The 22,324-nt window shown below is 36.6% G+C and overlaps 1 protein-coding gene across 1 annotated transcript in view; it reads left to right on the plus strand.

Annotated features, from left to right (window-relative positions):
- The window catches only part of CSMD3 (CUB and Sushi multiple domains 3), a 1,309,925-nt gene that overhangs the window by 651,693 nt on the left and 635,908 nt on the right, over window positions 1-22,324 (plus strand). Inside the window, exon 11 of the mRNA XM_043483744.1 lies at window positions 7,548-7,669. Coding sequence (XP_043339679.1) covers window positions 7,548-7,669 — 122 coding nt within the window. The remainder of the gene's footprint in view (window positions 1-7,547; window positions 7,670-22,324) is intronic.

The following is a 22,324-nucleotide window of genomic DNA, read 5'->3' on the forward strand; positions in this document are numbered from 1 at the left end:
AGAATATGCACTCATTTAATGTTTTTGGAATATGTGAATTTTCTGAATAAATAGCATACAGCATTCAGCTGTCACAAATTAGTTAAAAATATAGCATCTAAAATTAGTATGTAGAATTTATCAGAAGAAATACATTAAATTTGAAAATTCTCTTTTATTTTCAGTGAATAATCTGATGATTACATTCTCTGGACAAAAGTTCTCAACTGTTCCATCATATGTGTTTCTAGATCTGGAATGTATTTGATTAGTAAATAATAAAAATATTAATTTTGCATTGTGACATTAATATATTGCATTATATATTATATTATCATTTATTGCAATATATTATGCTATTTTATTTTGTGTCAGTTGCTATCAGCTTATAATATAAGCTAAATATCAGTTTATATCATGGACATATAAAAATTTAAGTGCTAGATTCTTACTAAAGTTTCTAAAGCTATAATAAGTCTGATTCTCTCAAGCACCCAACATCAAATACTTCTTATTTATAGTATATCATTTGCCTACTTCACTACCGTGAAATCCAAAATAAATTTAAATTTATAAAATTATTGTTCAGTGAGGTACTATCCCCACTTTCTTTTTCCTCTCCTGGGTCTTACTCAGTCCCAGGAGATAGTTTTTTTGGAGAGAAAATAAATAATTCAAATCAATATAATAAAAACCCTACTTTATGCTTTAATTAAATCTCATGATAAAAATAGAAGCTATCAATGCTTCTATTGCAATGCTTTGTTGCAAAGCATAGATAGTAAAAAGAGAGTTAAGTTGCTACTGGTGGTATTTTGACAGATTAGAAGGAAATTATGAATAACATTTACCATAGTTTACCTCTGTGAGATCAGGGAGTGTTCCCTTTCATGTGGAGAAGTAACCACAAGTCTCTCCATGTTCAGTTCTCACTGAATACCACAAGTTGTCCATCATTGAATACCAAACACTTTAAGTTTTAGTCATTTTAGGTTTTTCTCCTAGCAATATTTATCATCATACCTCACAGGGCCCCATCAGAAACCCTAAAAAAGTAAGTTTTTTGTTGGTACATCTCACATAGTCTAAGCCATTCTATCTTGATGAAACTCACAAAGTTTGGGCTATTTGTGCTTATTCATTGTTATATGCATTCAGCATCATACCTTATTAAAACATCCAGTTTTCCAAATTACAAGTTAGAATTTCTAGAAGTGATAGAAACTCTACAAAGTTAGAATTAATATCACCTGCTTTGTCTACCACCTCTTGTGTAGCATAAAAAATATAGTTTATTTCATGGCCAATGTCAGATTATTCTCAAAAATAATCTAATGCTATGTGTCACATCCCTGGATAATGAGCAAAGAGATCACTGTAAATATTGAAAGATATAAGTGGAAATACTTTTGCTAGGGTAAGATCACAATATTAACCTGCAGGTGAAATAAAAGAGAAATATTACAAATACACCTGAATTCACATTGAGTTTTTACTAAAAAAAACATAATTTTCCATGTTTTATAGGCCATCAAATCATTTTAATGACATAAGGCTATATCACTGAGATTGGACAACAATATGACTTCCAGGCTCTACTAACCTCTTTGCACCTCTTGGGAGAAGCCATTAAGAGCACAGAGATAACTGCATAATATGACTGTAAAGTCATTGTATGCCTGTCAGAGAGTGTGGGCGATACAGTTTAACTGTCTAAGTTTACTGTCTAAGTGAAATAATGGGATTCAGATGGTTTGGATTTGCTTAAGTATGAACACGAAGTAGAAGAGGCAGGGATAGTGAAGGTACACATATTACAAAGCTACTTGGACTTCATCCTAATGATTCTGTTAAAGACACAGGCTATCATACCCTTCATAATAAAGAATTACTACTTGCTAGTAGTCTTCCACGGAGAAGGCAATGGCACCCCACTCCAGTACTCTTGCCTGGAAAATCCCATGGATGGAGGAGCCTGGTAGGCTGCAGTCCACGGGGTCCCTAAGAGTCAGACATGACTGAACGACTTCACTTTCATTTTTCACTTTCATGCATTGGAGAAGGAAATGGAAACCCACTCCAGTGCTTGCCTGGAGAATCCCAGGGACAGGGGAGCCTGGTGGGCCGCCGTCTACGGGGTCGCACAGAGTTGGACACAACTGAAGCGACTTAGCAGCAGCAGCAATCTTCCAACATACCTAAGGGACAGCCTTAGAGCAGGAGACTATGCTTAGTTGCTCAGTTGTGTCCAACTCTTTGCAACCCCATGGACTATTGCCTGCCAGGCTTCTCTGTCCATGGAGATTCTCCAGGCAGGTATACTGGAGTGGGTTGCCATGCCCTCCTCCAGGGACTCTTTCCAACCCAGGGATTGAACCCAGGTCTCCTGCATTGCAGGCAGACTCTTTACCATCTGAGCTACCAGGGAAGCCCAGAGCAGGAGACAGTAGAACTTACTTGTTCACAGAGCTGTTAGTGAATCATTTGTGGAAGAGAAAATCTACAAAAGGGTGATAGCTTAAATTGCCACTATATCCAAAGGCCAGATGGGGTGGGGAGTAGTGGGGAGATACCAGTCAGAAACAAAATCAAATATTTGTTGTTACTGTCATTATTTTAGTCATGGGTTCATTCATTCATTCTTATATTTAATGAATATCTACTATGTACCACATGCTGTTCTAGGCTCTGGAGACACCATGGTGAACAAAATGAGTCCTTGCTCTCATGAAATTATCATTCTAATAAGGAAAAAAGACAGTAAACAATGGTATATATGTGTGTGTCTGAACACATTTGTATGTGTATATACTTTTCATAAATATGGATATCTGTATACAATTGTATATGAAGGTTAAAAATCTAAGTTTATTTAGATTATTCAGATAGAACAGACTATTAAGAACTGTTTGAGGAGAAACCTATACAAAGTGAGAAATACAAGTACTAAAGTCTTAAAGTGCAAACATCCTCAGTGTGCTGTAGGAATTGCAAGGAAGTGAGTGGAAGGAACTTTATGAGATATTCAAATCCTGAGAATATATTGGAACAAGATCAACAAAGTCCCTCAATATTACAAAAAGAAAAATAAAAAAAGATTCTGGAAGAGAGACTGAAAGAGATACTTCAGGGTTTGGTAGACTCAGGGGCAGTTATAGACAGGACCCAGTTGGTATATTGCGTGCAAAAACAATATTTAACCTGTGGATTGAATCTTTCTTACTCAACCAGAAAATAAAAATTTTGCTTGTCTTGCTCAAGTAGTTGAAACATTATATCTAGCACAAATTTAAATGCCTGAAGGTTACAGTTGAACCAAATCATATTTCATTGTATTTAACCTTTTTCAGAGGTGTTTTTCCAAGCATAGTTAACTGTATGTGCTTGACCTGAGGGAAGAATAGAACTACAGTATACTGATAGAGAAGCTAGGGTTGAATTTTTTTGGTTTCTCCTACTATACTTATATAATTTTTTTGAAACAGCATAATCCTCTTTACAGTAGCTCACAATGTCTCCATATGTATAAGCTCGTTTCACTTCCAAAACAAAATTATAAAATGATAAATTAACCACTCTTGTCTACCTTTTTAAAAACATAGGTGACATGAATAAAACATAGAGAATATTGTAAAATAACTGTCAAAAACACTGAATTAAGATAATCATAGATATATAGAATATATAAAAATTAGCTAATTTGTATCAATTCATTTTAACTCCCTAAAATCAGGATGTTAACATTTTTGTGACAAAAAGCCTTTCCATCCAGAATGCAATCTATCTTTCCACTTATATGGGTTCTTACATAGAACAAAACCTGTCTTGGTACTTATACAGATTTTATTTCATTTCCTTCTGCAATTTTTTATGATTCTTCTTATGGAAGACTTGTACCTTTCTTGCCAAAGATGTTTTTAAAAATTGCATGTTCACTTTGTTGCTTGTGTGAATTTGATCTTTCAATTTGAATTGCCAACTGTTACTGTTATAAAAGAGAACTTTACATTTTCACATGCATTTCTTCTTCAAAGGCAGCTTATGTGACTACAATATAAAATAGTATAAATTGTAGATACATTATTAACTTTCTTGAGCTTAAGGAGGCAGATAGCATATTTGATTAAAAAACATTACTTTTTGTTTCTTTAAATTTTGTAATGCTTTCCAAAATTTTTCCAACTCTATTGCATTACCTAGAGCTTCTGAGATAATGTTGAGTGCTGCCATAGATTGTGAGCATCCATATTTTGTTTTAACTTTAGAGGGTTATGAATTGGTCTGAATTGGGTATGGGATTTGAATTGGGAGATTGGGATTGACATTTGTACCCTACTATGTATAAAGCAGATAACTAATGAGAACCTATTGTGTAGCACAGGGAACTCTACTCAATGCTCTGTGGTGGTCTAAACGGGAAGGAAGTCTAAAAAGTGGGGTATATATATGGACAACTGATTCACTTCGCTGTACAGCAGATGCCAGCATGACATTGTAAAGCAACTATGCTCCAATAGTTTAAAGAAAAAGGCGGGGGGGGGGTGGTGTGAAGGAAAACATAGGCTAGTGAACATGGAAGACTTAAAGGAAGTTGCAGTATAATGATCTCAATGTAGAATCTAAAAATGATAAGCTCACAGAACCAGAGGGTAGAATGTTGTTGTTCAGTCACCCAGTCACGTCTGACTCTTTGTGACCCCGTGGAATGCAGCATGCCAGGCCTCCCTGTCCCTCACCATCTCCTGAAGTTTGCCCCAAGTTCATGTCCATTGCATCGGTGATGCTTTCCAGCCATGTCATCCTCTGACACCTTCCTCTCCTTCTGCCATCAATCTTTCCCAGCATCAGGGACTTTTCCAATGAGTCGTCTGTTTGTATCAGATGACCAGAATATTGGAGCTTCAGCTTCAGCATCAGTCCTTCCAGTGAGTAGTCAGGGTTGATTTCCCTTAAGATTGATTGGTTTGATCTCCTTGCTGTTCAGGGGACTTTCAGAAGTCTTCTCCAGCACCACATTTCAAAGGCATCAATCCTTTGGCATTCTGCCTTCTTTATGATCCAGCTCTAATAATTGTACTTGACCGCTGGAAAAACCATAGACTTGACTATATGGACCCTGGTCAGCAGAGTAATGTCCCTGCTTTGCAAAATGCTGTCTAGGTTTGTCATAGCTTTCCTGCCAAGAAGCAATAGTCTTCTGATTTTATGACTGCAGTCACCATCCGCAGTGATTTTAGATCCCAGGAAGAGGAAATCTGTCACTACTTTCACCTTTTCCCCTTCTGTTTGCCATGAAGTAATGGGGCTGGGTGCCATGATCTTAGTTTTTTGAGATTTAGTTTCAAGCCAGCTCTTTCACTCTCCTCCTTCAAACCTCATTAAGAAGCTCTTTAGTTCCTCTTTGCTTTCTGCCATTAGACTGGTATCATCGACATATCTGAGGTTGTTTTGCTGTTTCCCCCTGCAGTCAATTCCAACTTGTAATGCATTCAGCCCGGTATTTCTCATGATGTGACTAGCATATAGGTTAAACAGGGGGACAGAAGAAAGTCCTGTCATACTGATTTCTCAATCTTGAACCAACCATTTGTTCTGTAACTGTTCTAACTGTTGCTTATTGACCCACATTAAGGTTTCTCAGAGACAGGTAGGATGGTCTGATATTCCCATCTCGTTAAGAGCTTTCCACAGTTTGTTATGACCCACACAGTCAAAGTCTTCAGCATAGTCAATGACAGAGGTAGATGTTTTTCTGGAATTCTCTCGCTTTTTCTGTGATCCAGCGAATGTTGGCAATTTGATCTCTGGTTCCTCATTTTCTAAACCCAGCTTGGATATCTGGAAGTTCTTGGTTGGTCTAATGCTGAAGCCTAGCATGCAAGATTTTAAGCATTACCTACTAGCATGGGAGATGAATGCAATTGTTCAATGGTAGAATAGCTGTTCTTTAAAAGTGAATCTGGAGGTGCTAGGTTAAAGGGAAAAAAATTTCCAGTTTATCAGATGAATAACTTCTGAAAGTATAATGTACAATACGGTGATTTGTAGTTACTGATGCTGTATCACATGCTCAAAAGTTACTAAGAGAATAGATCTTAAACATTCTCGCTAAACATTCACACACGCATACAAATGCTGATTATGTGAGGTGATGCAGATGTTAATTAAATCTTCATGTTTTTCACCTTAAACTTAATGTTATATGTCAACTATGTCTCAATAAATCTGGGAAAAAATTTTGTGAGGCATCCAAAATTTTGTAAGGCCTTGATAGAACTTTGCTAGCCTGAAATAAGCCAAAGTATTAATAATGCACAAATTGGAAAATGAAAATTGAACAGGAGAGAAGAAAATGGAGTAGTGAGCATGGGAGACTTAAAGGAGGGAGGTAGTAAATGAAAAAAGGAAAGATTGGTAATTAATGTTGAGGGAAAAAATATAATTTTTTTTATAAAATAGCATTTATATTGTTTAAAATATAGAAATCATACACAAAGAAAAGAAGACTGAAAATAATCATTGAATCACCAGAAAGTTGTCAAAAATAGATTTATGCTAAAATATGAGCTAAAGGGGAAAAAAAAAACCTAGTAAAAAATTACATTTTTAACACAGTAGGAAGACACACATTTCATGATAAAAAGATAAGGCTGAGCTGAAATCTTAACTATACTAGTTACTAGGTGAAGATCATGAACACATCAAAAAAATTTTTGGGACCTCCATTAAATGAACTTTAAAATGATTATATGTAAAGTCATATGTGCATATGAAAAATCTGTGTTAAACTGTACATGATTTAAAAATACAGTGGATTACATTTGATGTATTTGGGGAAAAAAAAAAGATGACTTAGGCAGGATTTTAATGGAATGAGGCAAAAAAATGCATATCAAAAGTAATACCACCTAGAAACTTTTTTGGCACTCAAGAAGGAAGTCAAGCCCCAGATACAGTGTGGTCAGTAACTCTTTGGTTAACTAGAAGAGAGAAGAGTTAGAAAACAGAAGAAATATTATAAAACAGGTTTTGTGGGTATTTATTAAAATTACTTTAGTGTAACTTTTTTTGCAGTCTGAATGGCCCAATTCACAGTCCTAAGAACAGAAAAAGTAGTTTTAATATTGATGTCTCAATTACAAGTTTTATGCTATTATGTTATTATGAGTCCTAGTGCACTTAATAAATAGAAAGGAAAACACTATTTAGATTGCTTAATCAATCCAAAGCTTTGCTTCTTCCTCTTTACAGAATTTTGTTAACACAATACTGAATAAATATGACCTCTCTCTAATTAAATTAACCTATTTACAGTCAGAGAACAATTTATCATGCTTCACACTTTTATTCATAACTATTTTTCAATTAATGTTTAAAATATGACTTGTGAACTTCAGGATGTAAAAACCACTCTCATTTTGATAAGTCACATTAGAATGCCATTATACATATTTCAATGTGGTTATTATTGTGCAATTTTGAATTTAAAGTCTATTTGCAAGATATTTTAATTCTGTGATTTTGCATGTGGCACATGCTCACCTTTTAAAATGTGATTTCTCTTTTAGTGAAGACATGTGGCTCTAATCTTCAAGGACCAAGTGGAACCTTTACGTCTCCCAACTTTCCATTCCAGTATGATAGCAATGCACAATGTGTCTGGATCATCACAGCAGTGAATGCAAATAAGGTAAGTGAAAACCATCTCTGGTGCAAAAGTATAGTCATAAAGACAAAAGCAAGGAAATCATGAGGGAAAGGGCAGTAAAGAAAATTCATAGCTGAAGTATGATTTCTGAACTATTTCCTACCTATGCATTATATAAAACCTACACTTATATGAGAAATAAGAAAAACAATTAAATACTCTAATTTTATCTCAACTAACATATAAATCAGAACACATTAAAATTATAAATAAATGTTTTCAGAGATATGTTTTTTGAAGTTTATAAGTATATTTATTTTTCAAAGATGCCATAAAAAATGACTTATCACTTCATATCTTTCTACTTGTTTTACCATTCAGGTATATCCTGTTTTTATACATACCTGATTTTCCTTTCAATGTTTCTGGATTGCCACAGATCACACAGCTATTCTTTATTATAAAGTTTACTAATGTGCTCTACTAATAGAAGATTCATTATTTGGGCATTTCTAAAGTTGGGCTCCAAAATCACAGCAGATGGTGATTGCAGCCATGAAATTAAGACGCTTACTCCTTGGAAGGAAAGTTATAACCAACCTAGATAGCATATTAAAAAGCGAGACTTTACTTTGCCAACAAAGGTCTGTCTAGTCAAGGCTATGGTTTTTCCAGTGGTCTTGTATGGTTAGTATGTGAGAGTTGGACTGTGAAGAAAGCTGAGCACCGAAAAATTGATGCTTTTGAACTGTGGTGTTGGAGAAGACTCTTGAGAGTCCCTTGGGCTGCAAGGAGATCCAACCAGTCCATCCTAAAGGAGATCAGTCCTGGGTGTTCATTGGAAGGACTGATGTTGAAGCTGAAACTCCAACACTTTGGCCACGTCATGAGAAGAGTTGACTCGTTGGAAAAGACCCTGATTCTGGGAGGGATTGGGAGCAGGAGGAGATGGGGATGACAGAGGATGAGATGACTGGATGGCATCACCGACTCGATGGACATGAGTTTGAGTAAACTCCGGGAGTTAGTGATGGACAGGGAGGCCTGGCGTGCTGCGATTCATGGGGTTGCAAAGAGTCGGACACGACTGAGCGACTGAACTGAACTGAACTGAAAGGTTGTATTGTCTATTTGACTAAAATGAGTAATCTATCCAAATACGTATATAACACAGAAATCAAACAAAATTATAATGCTGAATGAACAAAAAAGCAGGGAACAATTAGCAAGGTTTCTGTTCCTTTTCTCACCATCCTGCTTCTCCTCCTAAGGATATGTAGCAAGGACTTACATAGGAAGAATCAAAATTTGTCTCAGATTTTATAATATCTTTTCTGGGTTATATTAAGAAAAGGTTGGTGATAGAACCCATAAAACTGGGTCGAATTTGTATTTCAAATACTGATTTAGAACTTGGCAACTAACGACTTTGATCAAGCTATTTAACTTCTCTGAAATTGTTTCTTTCTCTATGAAATGTGGATAATAAGAACATATTTTTCGGTGTTATGAGAAGTAAATGAGGTAATGCATACAGAGTACTTAGAGTTAGTAGATATTTAAAAAATGTTAACTAGTTATTAGATACAGAATATGGTATTTTCCAGAAAGCTTTGGGTTTTATGTTCATAAAATATAATCATAAGAGTAGCAAAGTTGTTTTAAAAATTAACTCAGTGGTAAATTAGACTTGCCTCATGGAAGAGCCCTGATTTATGAGTCATAAGAACTAGGTCAGAAGCCTAGCCTTCCCTAAACTATGTGTGTAAACTTGGACAAAAAAATCACTAAATCTAATCCTTCATCTGCACAAAGGAAGTCATTTTACTCATCCAACCCTTATCATCAGTTCAGTTCAAATCAACACGTTTTATTTATTGAATACCTTCTCTGAGAAAATTATGGGTTTCTGAGGAAAAAAAAATCAAAAACTACTTAAAAAATAAAATCACATTTACTGAACATTTAGCAACATACCAGGTGTCATTCACAGTACATTTCATGATTTATTTAATTTAAAAAATTCCCTTAATAGGAAAATATATTTTATGTCTGCATTTAATAAAGGGTCTAAATAATTTGTCTGATGACATAGATAGCAAAGGTCAGTGTTATGTACCATATAACATGTGGGTTACTTACTATGACATATCTCACCCTAAGACATAAGTATCTTATACTAAGATAACATGAACCAAATTCATTATGAAGTATGGAACAGATGTTCTGTATTAATCTTGTATTGAGACAGAACTTTTTGTGTGATAGTAACTACCTATAATTTTCAGAACAAAGTGGTGATTATCTCCTGTTCAATAAGATATCTAATTTGCTAAGTTTAATTAGTTTTCATTATTGACTTACTTGAATTTTCATAGAGGTCATGACATTTCTCCTTGTTTTTCTTAACCAATCTACCAAACATTTATCTATTCTTTTCCTCTCTTAAAATATTGATTTTCTAAGGAAGATATATTAATAATTACTTTCTTTATTCTTTTTATTGAAAGCTGATTGAGTACATTCTTTTTGATCTGTTGGTTTACATTCATTGTAAGATATCCTATGAAAATTCAAGCATTTTCAAGCATAACCCACAATTTTTTTAAACATTTACTCACTCACACACACACACACACACACAGTGCAAGAAAATATTTCCCCTAACTGTATGAAATCACTTCTTATTTCATAACATGTTGTAATCTATTTTTAAATATTGTTCACACCTCACAAAGTTAATTTTATGATACAGTAACAGGTTATAACTGTGTATTTTGACAAATACAATTGGGAGGTTTTCTTCCATAGATTGCCATGTCTGAACTCTTGGTAAGACGATTACTGGCATAAAGCACAAGCACAGAGCTCTCTTCCTTCGTTTAAACCCAAATTAACCAACATATTAATGCTTCAATATCTATGATTTTCTTCAAAAATAGTTGCTCATATTTTTCTTTATGTTTGATAATTTAAAAGCAACCATTGGGGAAATTCAAGATGGTGGAAAGCACCTTTTCCCTCAGATATAATATATAGCTAAGTATGGAATAATTTCCTCTGAAGAGAGCCTGAAAACAGGGTGAAAACAATCTCCACTACAAAGGGTGAAAGGATAACAACAAAGGGCAGGTAGGAGAAATAGAGATGCAGTCATACCAAGTACAGTTCAGTTCATTTATTCAGTCGTGTCTGACTCTTTGTGTATCATGGACTGCAGCATGCCAGGCTTCCCTGTCCATCACCAACACCTGAAGCTTGCTCAAACTCATTTCCGTTGAGTCAGTAATGCGATCCAATCATCTCATACTCTGTTATCCCCTTCTTTTCCTGCCTTCAATCTTTGCCAGCATCAGGGTCTTTTCCAGTGAGTCAACTCTTTGCATCAGATGGCCAAAGTATTGAAGCTTCAGTTTCAGCATCAGTCCTTCCAATTAAGGACTGCTTTCCTGTAGGATCAACTGGTTGGATCTCCTTGTTGTCCAAGGGACTCTCAAGAGTCTTCTCCAACACCACAGTTCAAAAGCATAAATTCTTTGGCACTCAGCTTTCTTTATAGTCCAACTCTCACATCCATACATGACTACTGGAAAAACTGTAGCCTTGACTAGATGGACCTTTGTTGACAAAGTAATGTCTGCTTTTTAATATGCTGTCTAGGTTAGTCATGATTTTTCTTCCAAGCAGTAAGCATCTTTTAATTTCATGGCTGCATTCACCATCGGCAGTGATTCTGGAGCCCCCAAAAATAAAGTCTCTCACTGTTTCCACTGTTTTCCGATCTATTTGCCATGAAGTGATGGGACCAGATGCCATGATCTTAGTGTTCTGAATGTTGAGCTTTAAGCCAACTTTTTCACTCTCCTCTTTCACTTTCATCAAGAGGCGCTTAAGTTGTTCTTCACTTTTGCAATAAGGGTGGTGTCATCTGCATATCTGAGGTTTTTGATATTTTTCCTGGCCAATCTTGATTCCAGCTTATGATTCATCCAGCCCAGCATTTCTCATGATGTACTCTGCATATAAGTTAAATGAGCAGAGTGGCAATATACAGCCTTGATGTACTCCTTTTCCTATTTGGAACCAGTCTCTTGTTCCATGTCCAGTTCTGACTGTTGCTTCCTGACCTGCATACACATTTCTCAAGAGGTATATCAGGTGGGCTGGTATTCCCACCTTTTTCAGAATTTTCCACATTTTATTTTGATCCACACAGTCAAAAGCTTTGGCATGGTCAATAAAGAAGAAATAGATTTTTTCTGGAAACTTTTTTGCTTTTTTGATGATCCAGTGGACATTGGCCATTTGATCCCTGGTTCCTCTGCCTTTTTAAAAACTAGCTTTTTTTAAAAACTAACTTTTTAAAAACTTTTCAAAAACTTTTTAAAAACTAACTTTTTAAAAACTAGCTGTGGGAGAATGTGAGGGTGGGATATTTCAAAAGAACAGCATGTATACTATCTATGGTGAAACAGATCACCAGCCCAGGTGGGATGCATGAGACAAGTGCTCCGGCCTGGTGCACTGGGAAGACCCAGAGGAATCGGGTGGAGAGGGAGGTGGGAGGGGGGATCGGGATTGGGAATACATGTAAATCCATGGCTGATTCATATCAATGTATGACAAAACCCACTGGAAAAAAAAAATAATAATAAAAAAAAAAAGCAGAGAAAAAAAAATGTATATTTACCACATACATTTAATTTGCAAAAGTAGTTTATAAAACACTGTACATGGCATGATCCCATTTGAAAGAAAATACATATGTTCATATTTACGTTTATATAGAAAAATGTCTGGAAAGTTATACATTCAAAGCATAACAGTAAAATAAAATTTTTATTTTAAATTTAAAAAAAAAAAATTAAAAAAAAAAATAAAAACTAGCTTGAGCATCTGGAAGTTCACGGTTCACGTGTTGCTGAAGCCTGTCTTGGAAAATTTTAAGCATTACTTTACTAGCGTGTGAGATGAGTGCAATTGTATGAACATTTTTTTGGGATTGCCTTTCTTTGGGATATGAATGAAAACTGACCTTTTCCAGTCCTGTGGCCACAGCTGAGTTTTCCAACTTTGCTGGCATATTGAGTGCAGCACTTTCACAGCATCATCTTTCAGGATTTGAAATAGCTCAACTGGAATTCCATCACATCCACTAGCTTTGTTCATAGTGATGCTTTCTAAGGCCCACTTGACTTCACATTCCAGGATGTCTGGCTCTAGGTGAGTGATCACACCATCATGATTATCTGGGTCGTGAAGATCTTTGTACAGTTCTTCTGTGTATTCTTGCCACCTCTTCTTCATATCTTCTGCTTCTGTTAGGTTCACACCATTTCTGAAGGGCCGGGCTTGTTCCGCTGGGCAGGGCTATTCTCAGCAAATCTTTAATGCGATTTTCTGTTGATGGGCGGGGCTGTGTTCCCTCCCTGTTTTACCTGAGAGCAAACTATGGTGGAGGTAATGAAGATAATGTGACCTCTTTCATAAGGTCCTATGAACCAAGAAACTGACCTAAACTTCCCTGTGTGTCCAGGATTCTCTGGCAGAGGCAAGAGTCAGGGGCACTGAGTGCAGCAGTGCACCATACCAAGGGGAAAAAAAGCCGAAACAACAGAGCATATCCTAGCCATAGCAATTCACAGTCTTGTAGGTCACAAGGTATGGATAATTTCCCTGAGAAGCAAGAGATTTCAGCCTCACCTCATGCACCCAGACCTTAAGATCCTTCATAAGAAAGATAAGTCCCCAAAACATCACAAAACCATCTGGGATGTGATTCTGTCCACCAGTGTCCAGCAACTGTTTTGACCAGGGCCTTCAGCCATTAGCGGCCAGCTTTGCCCACCTGCACACTTTGGGAGCAGCTACAGCCCCTCTGAAGCAGGATCGTGCATGCAGTCCACATAGGAGACACCTTTCTGGAAATTGTGTATTCTGTATCTAATAATAATGGGTTAATATTTTTAAGTACTTATTAACTCTACTAAGTACTCTATATGCATTTACCTCAGTTACTTCCCGTAACACTGAAGTACATGTTCTTTTATCCACATTTCACAAAAGAAATTGAATTTCAGAGGGCATGAAACTGATATGATACTTATTTCAGAAAAAAAAATAGATTTTAAAACAAAGACTATAATAAAAGACAATGGAGTCATTTTACCAATAAGACATAGCATTTATAAATGTATATGTACCTAACATAACACTGAAATAATAAAGCAAATATTAGCATACTTAAAAAGAGAAATTGAAAGCAATACAATAATAATAAGGGAGTTTTAACAACCCAGTTACATCACTATACAGGTCATCCTGGCAGACAATCAATAAAGAAACTGTGTGTGTGTCTTAGTTGTTCAGTTTTGTCCAACTTGTTGTGACCCTGTGGACTCTAGCCTACCAGGCTGCTCTGTCCATGGAGTTCTCCAGGCAAGAATACTGGAGTGGGTTGCCATTCCCTTCTCCAAGGTATCTTCCCAACCACGGGATTGAACTTGGGCTTCCTGCTTTGAAGGCAAATTCTTTACTGTCTGAGTAGACCTAAACAATACCCTACATCAAATGAATTTGATAGATATATTGAACAGTCCATCCAAAATCAGCAAAATAGAAATTCTTGTCAAGTGCACATGGAACATTCTCCAAGATAGTTCACATGTTAGGTCACAAAACAAATCTCAGGACATTCAAGAAGATTGAAATCATACCTGATCACACTGGTAAGAAAATATAAATCAACCATGAGAGAAAACTGGGGGAAAAGAGGCCAAAAATATGAAGATTAAGCAATATACTACCAAATAACCAATGGGTCATTTAAAAAAAAAAAAAAAAAAAACGAGGTGAATAAGAACATAAATACATCATTTAAAAAAATCTATATGATATGGCAAAGGGGTTCTGAGAAGGAACCTACACAAACAAATCTATGCATCAGCAGACACAACAATCTAAAGAAAAGGTAAATTCGTAGTAAAACACATTCTTCTATGAATGAATCATGAAGAAAATAAAAATCTGAATAGACCAACTACTAATAAGGAGATTGAAATAGTAGGGTGAAATCTCCCAAAAAACAAAAAGCCCAGGACCAGGTGGCTTCTTTACAGAATTCTACCAATACAAAACTTTCAAAAATGACTTAATAACCAAGTTTTGTTAAATTTTCACACACACACACACATACACACACACATAATAAATAAATAAAGAGAAGAGGCAGGAAGCCTTGCAAACATATCTAAATGCATTTCACAAAGCTACCATTACCCTGATATGAAAACCAGGGCAAGGACCATCCCCCCCCACACACACACAAATTACGGGCCAATATCACTGATAAACAGATTCAAAGATCCTCAGCAAAATATTAGCAAATCAAATCAACAGTACTTTGAATGGATCATACACTACAATCAAGTTTTATTTTTGAAAAGATGCAAGGATGGTTCAACATCTTTGAGTCATGTAAGACGAGGTATCACATTAACAGATTGGAGGATTAAAATCATATGATTATCACAATGATGCAGAAGAAACTCTAGACAATTTGACATTCACTTATTATAGAAACTCTCAACAAAGTGAATATAGAGGGAACTTACCTCAACATAATTAAGGCATATATGAAAAATCCACAGCTTATCACATTCAACAGTGAAAAATTGAAAGCTTTTCCCATAAATCAGGAAAAGGCAAAGATGCCCAACCTTACCACTTTTATTCAACACAGTACTGGAAATCCTAGCCACAGCAACTAGACAAGAGTAAAATAATAATAAAAGTCATCTAATTGGAAAGGAAGAAGTAAAACTGTCACTATTTGCAGATGACTTGATGTTGCAAATAGAAAACCCTAAAGACTCCCCCCCCCAAAAAAAAGATTTTAAAAAAAGGAACTAATAATTGGCAAATCAAAGGATACAAAAATCAATCAATAAAAGTATGCTGTGTATTTAGACACTAATAACATGATATCAGAAAGAGAAATTAAGAAAATAATTGCATTTATAATGACATCAAATAAAATACAGAGATGTAAATTTAGCCGAAGAGGTAAAAACATTTATGGGAGATGGGGGTGATGCTCAGCTGCTAAGTCATGTCCAACTCCTTGTGACCCCATGAACTGTAGCCCACCAAGTTCTTCTATCTATGAGATTTTCCGGGCAAGAATACTATAGTGGGTTGCCATTTCCTTCTCCAGGGGTTTTTTTCAATTCAGGGATCAAACCTGTGTCCCCTGCATCTCCTGCATAGGCAGGTATATTCTTTACCACTGAGCCACCTGGGAAGTCCAGAAAGACTTATATACTGAAAATTATATGACACTGATGAAATAAATTGAAAAAGATACAACAGAAAAATATTTCATGCCCATGGATTGAAGGAATTAATATTGTTAAATTGTCCATACTACCCAAATAAATCTACTGATTCAATGCAATGCTTATAAATATCAATGACATATTTCACAGAGCTACAACACATGCATTTACCCATGAGCATTATGGGGACTAGTGGTGCTGACTGCTGCACAGTTGAAAATCTACAAATAACTTTACAGTCAGACCTCTCTGTACCATGGTTCCTTATCTGCAGATGAATCAACTGTAGTACTATGTTGTTCAACTGCCCATTAAAGTCCAACTCTTTGTGACCCAATGGACTGCAGCATGGCCAGCTTCCTTGTCTTTCACTATCTTCTGGTGTTTGCTCAAACTCATGTCCATTGAGTTGATGATGCCATCCAACCATTTCATCCTATGTAGCCCCTTCCCCTCCTGCCCTTGATCTTTCCCAGCATGAGAGTCTTTTCCAGAGAGTTGGCTCTTCATATCAGGTAACCAAATTATTGGAGCTTCAGCTTCATCTTCAGTCCTTTCAGTGAATATTCAGGGTTGATTTCTTTTAGGATTTACTGACTTGATCTCTTTGCTGTCTAAGGGACTCTCAAGAATCTTGTCTAGCATCACATTGCAAAAGTATCAATTCTTCAGTGCTCAGCCTTTGCTATGGTCCAACTCTCACATCCATACGTGACTACTGGAAAAATCATAGCTTTGACTAGATGGACCTTTGTCAGCAAAGTGATGTCTCTGCTTTTTAATACACTGTCTAGGTTTACCATAGCTTTTCTTCCAAGGAGCAAGTGTCTTTTAATTTTATGGCTGCAATCACTACCTACAGTGATTTTGGAGTCCAAGAAAATAAAGGCTGTCACTGTTTCTATTGTTTCTGTATCTGTTTGTCATGAAGTAATGGGACCAGGTACCTTGATCTTAGCTTTTATAATGTTGAGTTTTAAGGCAGCTTTTCCACTCTGTTCTTTCATGTTCATCAAGAGACTCTTTAGTTCCTCTTCATTTTCTGCTGTAAGGGTGGAGTCATCTGCATATCTGATCACATGCCACACTTTTTGGCATAAGTACCCTTGGAGGAGGTCACTATTAGTCCCACCATAGAGCTGCCAGGTGGGCAACCTGCAAACTGGAGAACAACTATTCCAAAGAAGTTCTTTCACTGTTCAAAGTTCTAGGTCCCACAACAGAGTTCCCTGCCTGTGGATCCAGCAAAAGCTCAGGGAACCCCCTGGGAATCTGAGTTTGAAGGTCAGCGTGATTTGATTTACACAACTTCTACAGGACTAGGGAAAGAGAGACTGTTGGTGGGGGGTGGGGGCATAAATGAAACTGTATGCACACCAGGACCCAGGAGAAAGAAGCAGTGACCCCAAAGAGACTAAACAAGACTTGCCTATGAGTGTTTGAAAGTCTCGGGTGGAGACGTGGGTCAACAGTGACCTGCTGTGGAGTCAGGGACATTGGCAGCAGCAGTCCTGGAAGGTACAGCATGATGGCATAAGTCCTGTTGGAGAATATTTCCATTATTCCTACCATGGAGCCTATAGCCTACCATCAAGACTACAGACTCTAGGACTGGACCACCTCAGGCCAAATTACAGGGAGGGAGCATGGCCCCACCCATCAGCAGAAAATTGGATTAAAGATTTACTGAGCATGGCCTTGCCACTAGAGCAAGACCCAGTTTTCTCCATAGATAGTCCCTCCCATCAGGAAGCTTGTACAAGCCTCTTATCCTCATCAATCAGGGAGAAGACAGAATGTAGTACTATAGTACATATTTATTGAAAAAAACTCCACTTACAAAAGAAACTATACAGTTCAAACATATGAAGGATCAGCTTTAATTCTAAACTTTGTATAGAACTGCAGAAGACCCCAGAATAACCAAAACAGTCTTGAGAAAGAAGTATGGCAGTATCACATTCCCTGATTTCAAAATATAATGCAAATGTATAATAATCAAAACAGCGTGACACTGGCATAAAAAACACACACAGAGGTCAATGGATTGGATTTGAGAGTCCATAAAGAAATCACACTTATATCAACAACTAATCTAGGACATGGGAGAAGAAAATGGCAACCCAGTCCAGTATTCTTGCCTGGAAAATACCATGGACAGAGAAACCTAGTGGGCTACAGTCCATGGGGTCACAAAGAGTCAAACACGACTGAGCGGCTTCACTCACTCACTCAATCTAAGACAAAGGATCAAAGGATAAAGGGCAGTCCCTTCAATAAATAGTGTTGGGAAATTTGGACAGAGACATACAGAGAGTGAAAGCAGACCACTAACTTACACAATGTACACACTCACACATACACACATACACACACACACACACACAAACTCAAAATTAATTAAAGACTTGAATGTATAAGCTGAACTCTTAAAATTCCTAGAATAAAATGTATACAGTAATCTCATTGATGATGGTCTTCATCATGTTTTTGTGGTGTGAAAGTCACTCAATTGTTTCTGACTCTTTGCGACCCCATGGACTGTAGCCTGCCAGGCGTCTCTGTCCATGGAAATCTCCAGGCAAATATAGTGAAGTGGGTAGCTGTTCCCTTCTCCAGGAGATCCTTCCAACCCAGGGATCAGACCCAGCTCTCTCACATTGCAGGCAGGGATCTGACTCCAAATGCAAGGGAAACAAAAGCAAAAGTCAAAAAATGTGACACAATAAAACTAACAACTTTTACACAGCTGAATGAAAACATTATCAAAATGAAAAGACAACTTACTGAATATTTGCAAATGAGGAGTTAATATCCAAAATATATAAAGAGCTCATACCACTCAATAATAAAAAATAATATTAGAAAAATGAACAGAGGATCTGAATGTATATTTTTCCAAAGGACACATATAAATGATCAATAGGAACACGGAAAGATATTTAACATCACTAACTATTAGGGAAATGCAAGTAAAAAAAGCACAATGATATATTAGTATTATTGCATACTTGTTAGAATGGTTGTTATCAAAAAGACAAGGCATAATAAATGTCGAAGAAAATGTGGAAACAAGGGAACCCTCATACACTATTGATAGGACTGTAAAATGATGTAGGTACTATGGGAAGCATTGTAGAGGTTCCTGAAAAAACTAAGAGAACTACCATATGACCCAGATATTTCACTTTTGGATATTTTTTCGAAAGAACATAAAACACTAGTTTGAAAACATATGTGCACCCTTATGTTCATTATAACATTATTTATGAAAACCAAGATATGAAATCAACCTAAGTGACCTTCAGTTTCTTCATCCATAAGGCAGGAATAATCTTTCCTGCCCTACCATGTCAAAGGAATGTTGGAGCTTCTCACGAGTTAATATTAATAAGCCCAAACAGCACTTTGTATGTTGGGAATTGTAAATTTAAGTCATATATTAGCATAAGGATATTTAAACATAAAAAAAGTACTGAGTTCATAGTGGGTTCCTGTTAACATTTGTTGTGTAAATAAAATCACTAATTAGGGTAACAATACATATAAAATATGTGAAAATTTATTAGATATTTCAATCCAGCATAGTCTAAAATTAGTACACAATGGAAAGCAAATATTTTGTTGATATTTATATTGCTTTATAAATAAATGTTATCTATGGAAGTGTTGGTTGCTCAGTCATGTCTGACTTTTTATGGCCCCCATGGACTTTTAGCCTGCCAAGCTCCTCTTGAAATTCTCCAGGCAAGAATACTGGAATGGGTAGCCATTTCCTTCACCAGGGGATCTTTCTGACCCAGAGATAGAACCTAGGTCTCCTGCATTGCAGGGGGATTCTTCACCATCTGAGCCACCAGGGAAACCCAAATACTATTCATACTTGCAATATATTAAATAATATTTATTCCTGTATATTTTTTTTCTATAGCTATTATAAGGTATGATTTTTTCATATAGTTCTGATAAATTTTCACTATAGCATTTTATACTATCCTTACACAGACTTTGTTTCTTTTAAGTGACATTACAGATGAGAGTTTCTTCCCTTACCTTTTCATGGGCATCTGTCCCAAACTTAAATGCAGGTAAAGGGCAGCTTTTTCTAGGAGGGGATGATATCCCTTTACATGCAAGTCATTCCTTCTTTCCTTTATTTTTCAAATAAGAGCTGAAGGATCATTTTATAATATGATAAAGTAATTAAGATTATTAAATATTTCATTCATATATTCATTACAACATTTAAGCCCATGATTTTTGTTTAGATCTGTAAAACACACACTCAGTGCTCTTCCCCAGGAACTCTTTAGGCATCAGAAAACATCCTCGATTTCCACCCATAACAACGTTTTTCCATGTTGTCACTGTTCCATCGTGACAGCTAGCCTTTTGCCACTTCATTTAGCCTGCCCACTTGCAAGCACTAGTTCTTTGTGCCAAATAGTTGTAGTTTGCGGACCTGCGCCAAGCTTCAGTGCCAGGTCTGAGACCTCAACTAGGCATGGGAAGTGTCACTTTACTGAAGGCTGCAGCTGTCTTTTCTGCAAAGTACAGACCCAAGACAAGGATTTATATGCAAGTGATATTAAAACTGTGTGTCCACCTTATCTTTGACGAAAGAGGCAAGAATATACAATGGAAAAAAGACAATCTCTGTAACAAGTGGTGCTGGGAAAACTGGTCAACCACTTGTAAAAGAATGAAACTAGAACACTTTCTAACACCATACACAAAAACAAACTCAAAATGGATTAAAGATCTAAATGTAAGACCAGAAACTATAAAACTCCTAGAGGAGAACATAGGCAAAACACTCTCCGACATAAATCACAGCAGGATTCTCTATGACCCACCTCCCAGAGTAATGGAAATAAAAGCAAAAATAAACAAATGGGACCTAATTAAGCTTAAAAGCTTTGCACAATGAAGGAAACTATAAGCAAGGTGAAAAGACAGCCTTCAGAATGGGAGAAAATAATAGCAAATGAAGCAACTGACAAAGATTAATCTCAAAAATATACAAGCAACTCCTGCAGCTCAATTCCAAAAAAATAAGTGACCCAATCAAAACAGACATTTCTCCAAAGAAAACATACAAATGGCTAACAAACACATGAAAAGATGCTCAACATCACTCATTATCAGAGAAATGCAAATCAAAACCACAATGAGGTGCCATCTCACGCCAGTCAGAATGGCTGCTATCCAAAAGTCTACAAACAATAAATTCTGGAGAGGGTGTGGAGAAAAGGGAACGCTCTTACACTGTTGGTGGGAATGCAAACTAGTACAGCCACTATGGAGAACAGTGTGGAGATTCCTTGAAAAACTGGACATAGATCTGCCATATGACCCAGCAATCCCACTGCTGGGCATACACACAGAGGAAACCAGAATTGAAAGAGACATGTGTACCCCAGTGTTCATCATATCACTGTTTACAATAGCCAGGACATGGAAGCAACCTAGATGTCCATCAGCAGACAAATGGATAAGAAAGCTGTGGTACATATACACAATAGAATATTACTCAGCTATTAAAAAGAATGCATTTGAATCAGTTCTAATAAGGTGGATGAAACCGGAGCCTATTATACAGAGAAAATTAACTCAGAAAGAAAAACACCAATACAGTATACTAATGCATAAATATGGAATTTGGGAAGATGGTAATGATAACCCTATATGCAAGACAGCAAAATAGACACAGATGTAAAGAATAGACTTGGACTCTGGGAGAAGGTGAGGGTGGGATGATTTTGAGAGAGTAGTATTGAAACATGTATATTATCATATGTGAAATAGATTGTTAGTCCAGGTTCAATACATGAGGCAGGGTGCTCAGGGCTGGTGCACTGGGATGACCCTGAGGGATGGGATGGGGAGGGAGGGTCAGGATGGGGAACACATGTACACCCATGGCTGATTCATGTGACTGTATGGCAAAATCCACCACAATATTATAGAGTAATTAACCTCCAATTAAAAAAAAAAAAAAGACTGTGTGTCCAGAAAACTATTAAGGGGGTGGAAGAAGCAGGACTGGAAAGAAGTTAAGCAACAATGCAATTTCAGGCAAAATCCAAGTTACGCATGATCCCACTCAGTGTAAACTGTACTTAAGAGTTCATCCCAACTCAAAACAAGGGTCCTGGACTGTCTTACTTCTACATCCCACAATCATAGGCTATGAATTACCCAGGTCCTTCAGGCTCATGTGGACAAAGCTGTTTTTGTCACCCAAAGGCATTCTTCAGAAAACTTATAGTTATTGTATTTAAAGGCACATGAGTAGAGAAAATAGCATACAGATAACAAAAGACAAGAAGCATCCAAAGGGATCTGGACAGAGAGCTCA

Source organism: Cervus canadensis, chromosome 12 (assembly GCF_019320065.1).
Source record: "Cervus canadensis isolate Bull #8, Minnesota chromosome 12, ASM1932006v1, whole genome shotgun sequence".
Classification (NCBI taxonomy): Eukaryota; Metazoa; Chordata; class Mammalia; order Artiodactyla; family Cervidae; genus Cervus; species Cervus canadensis.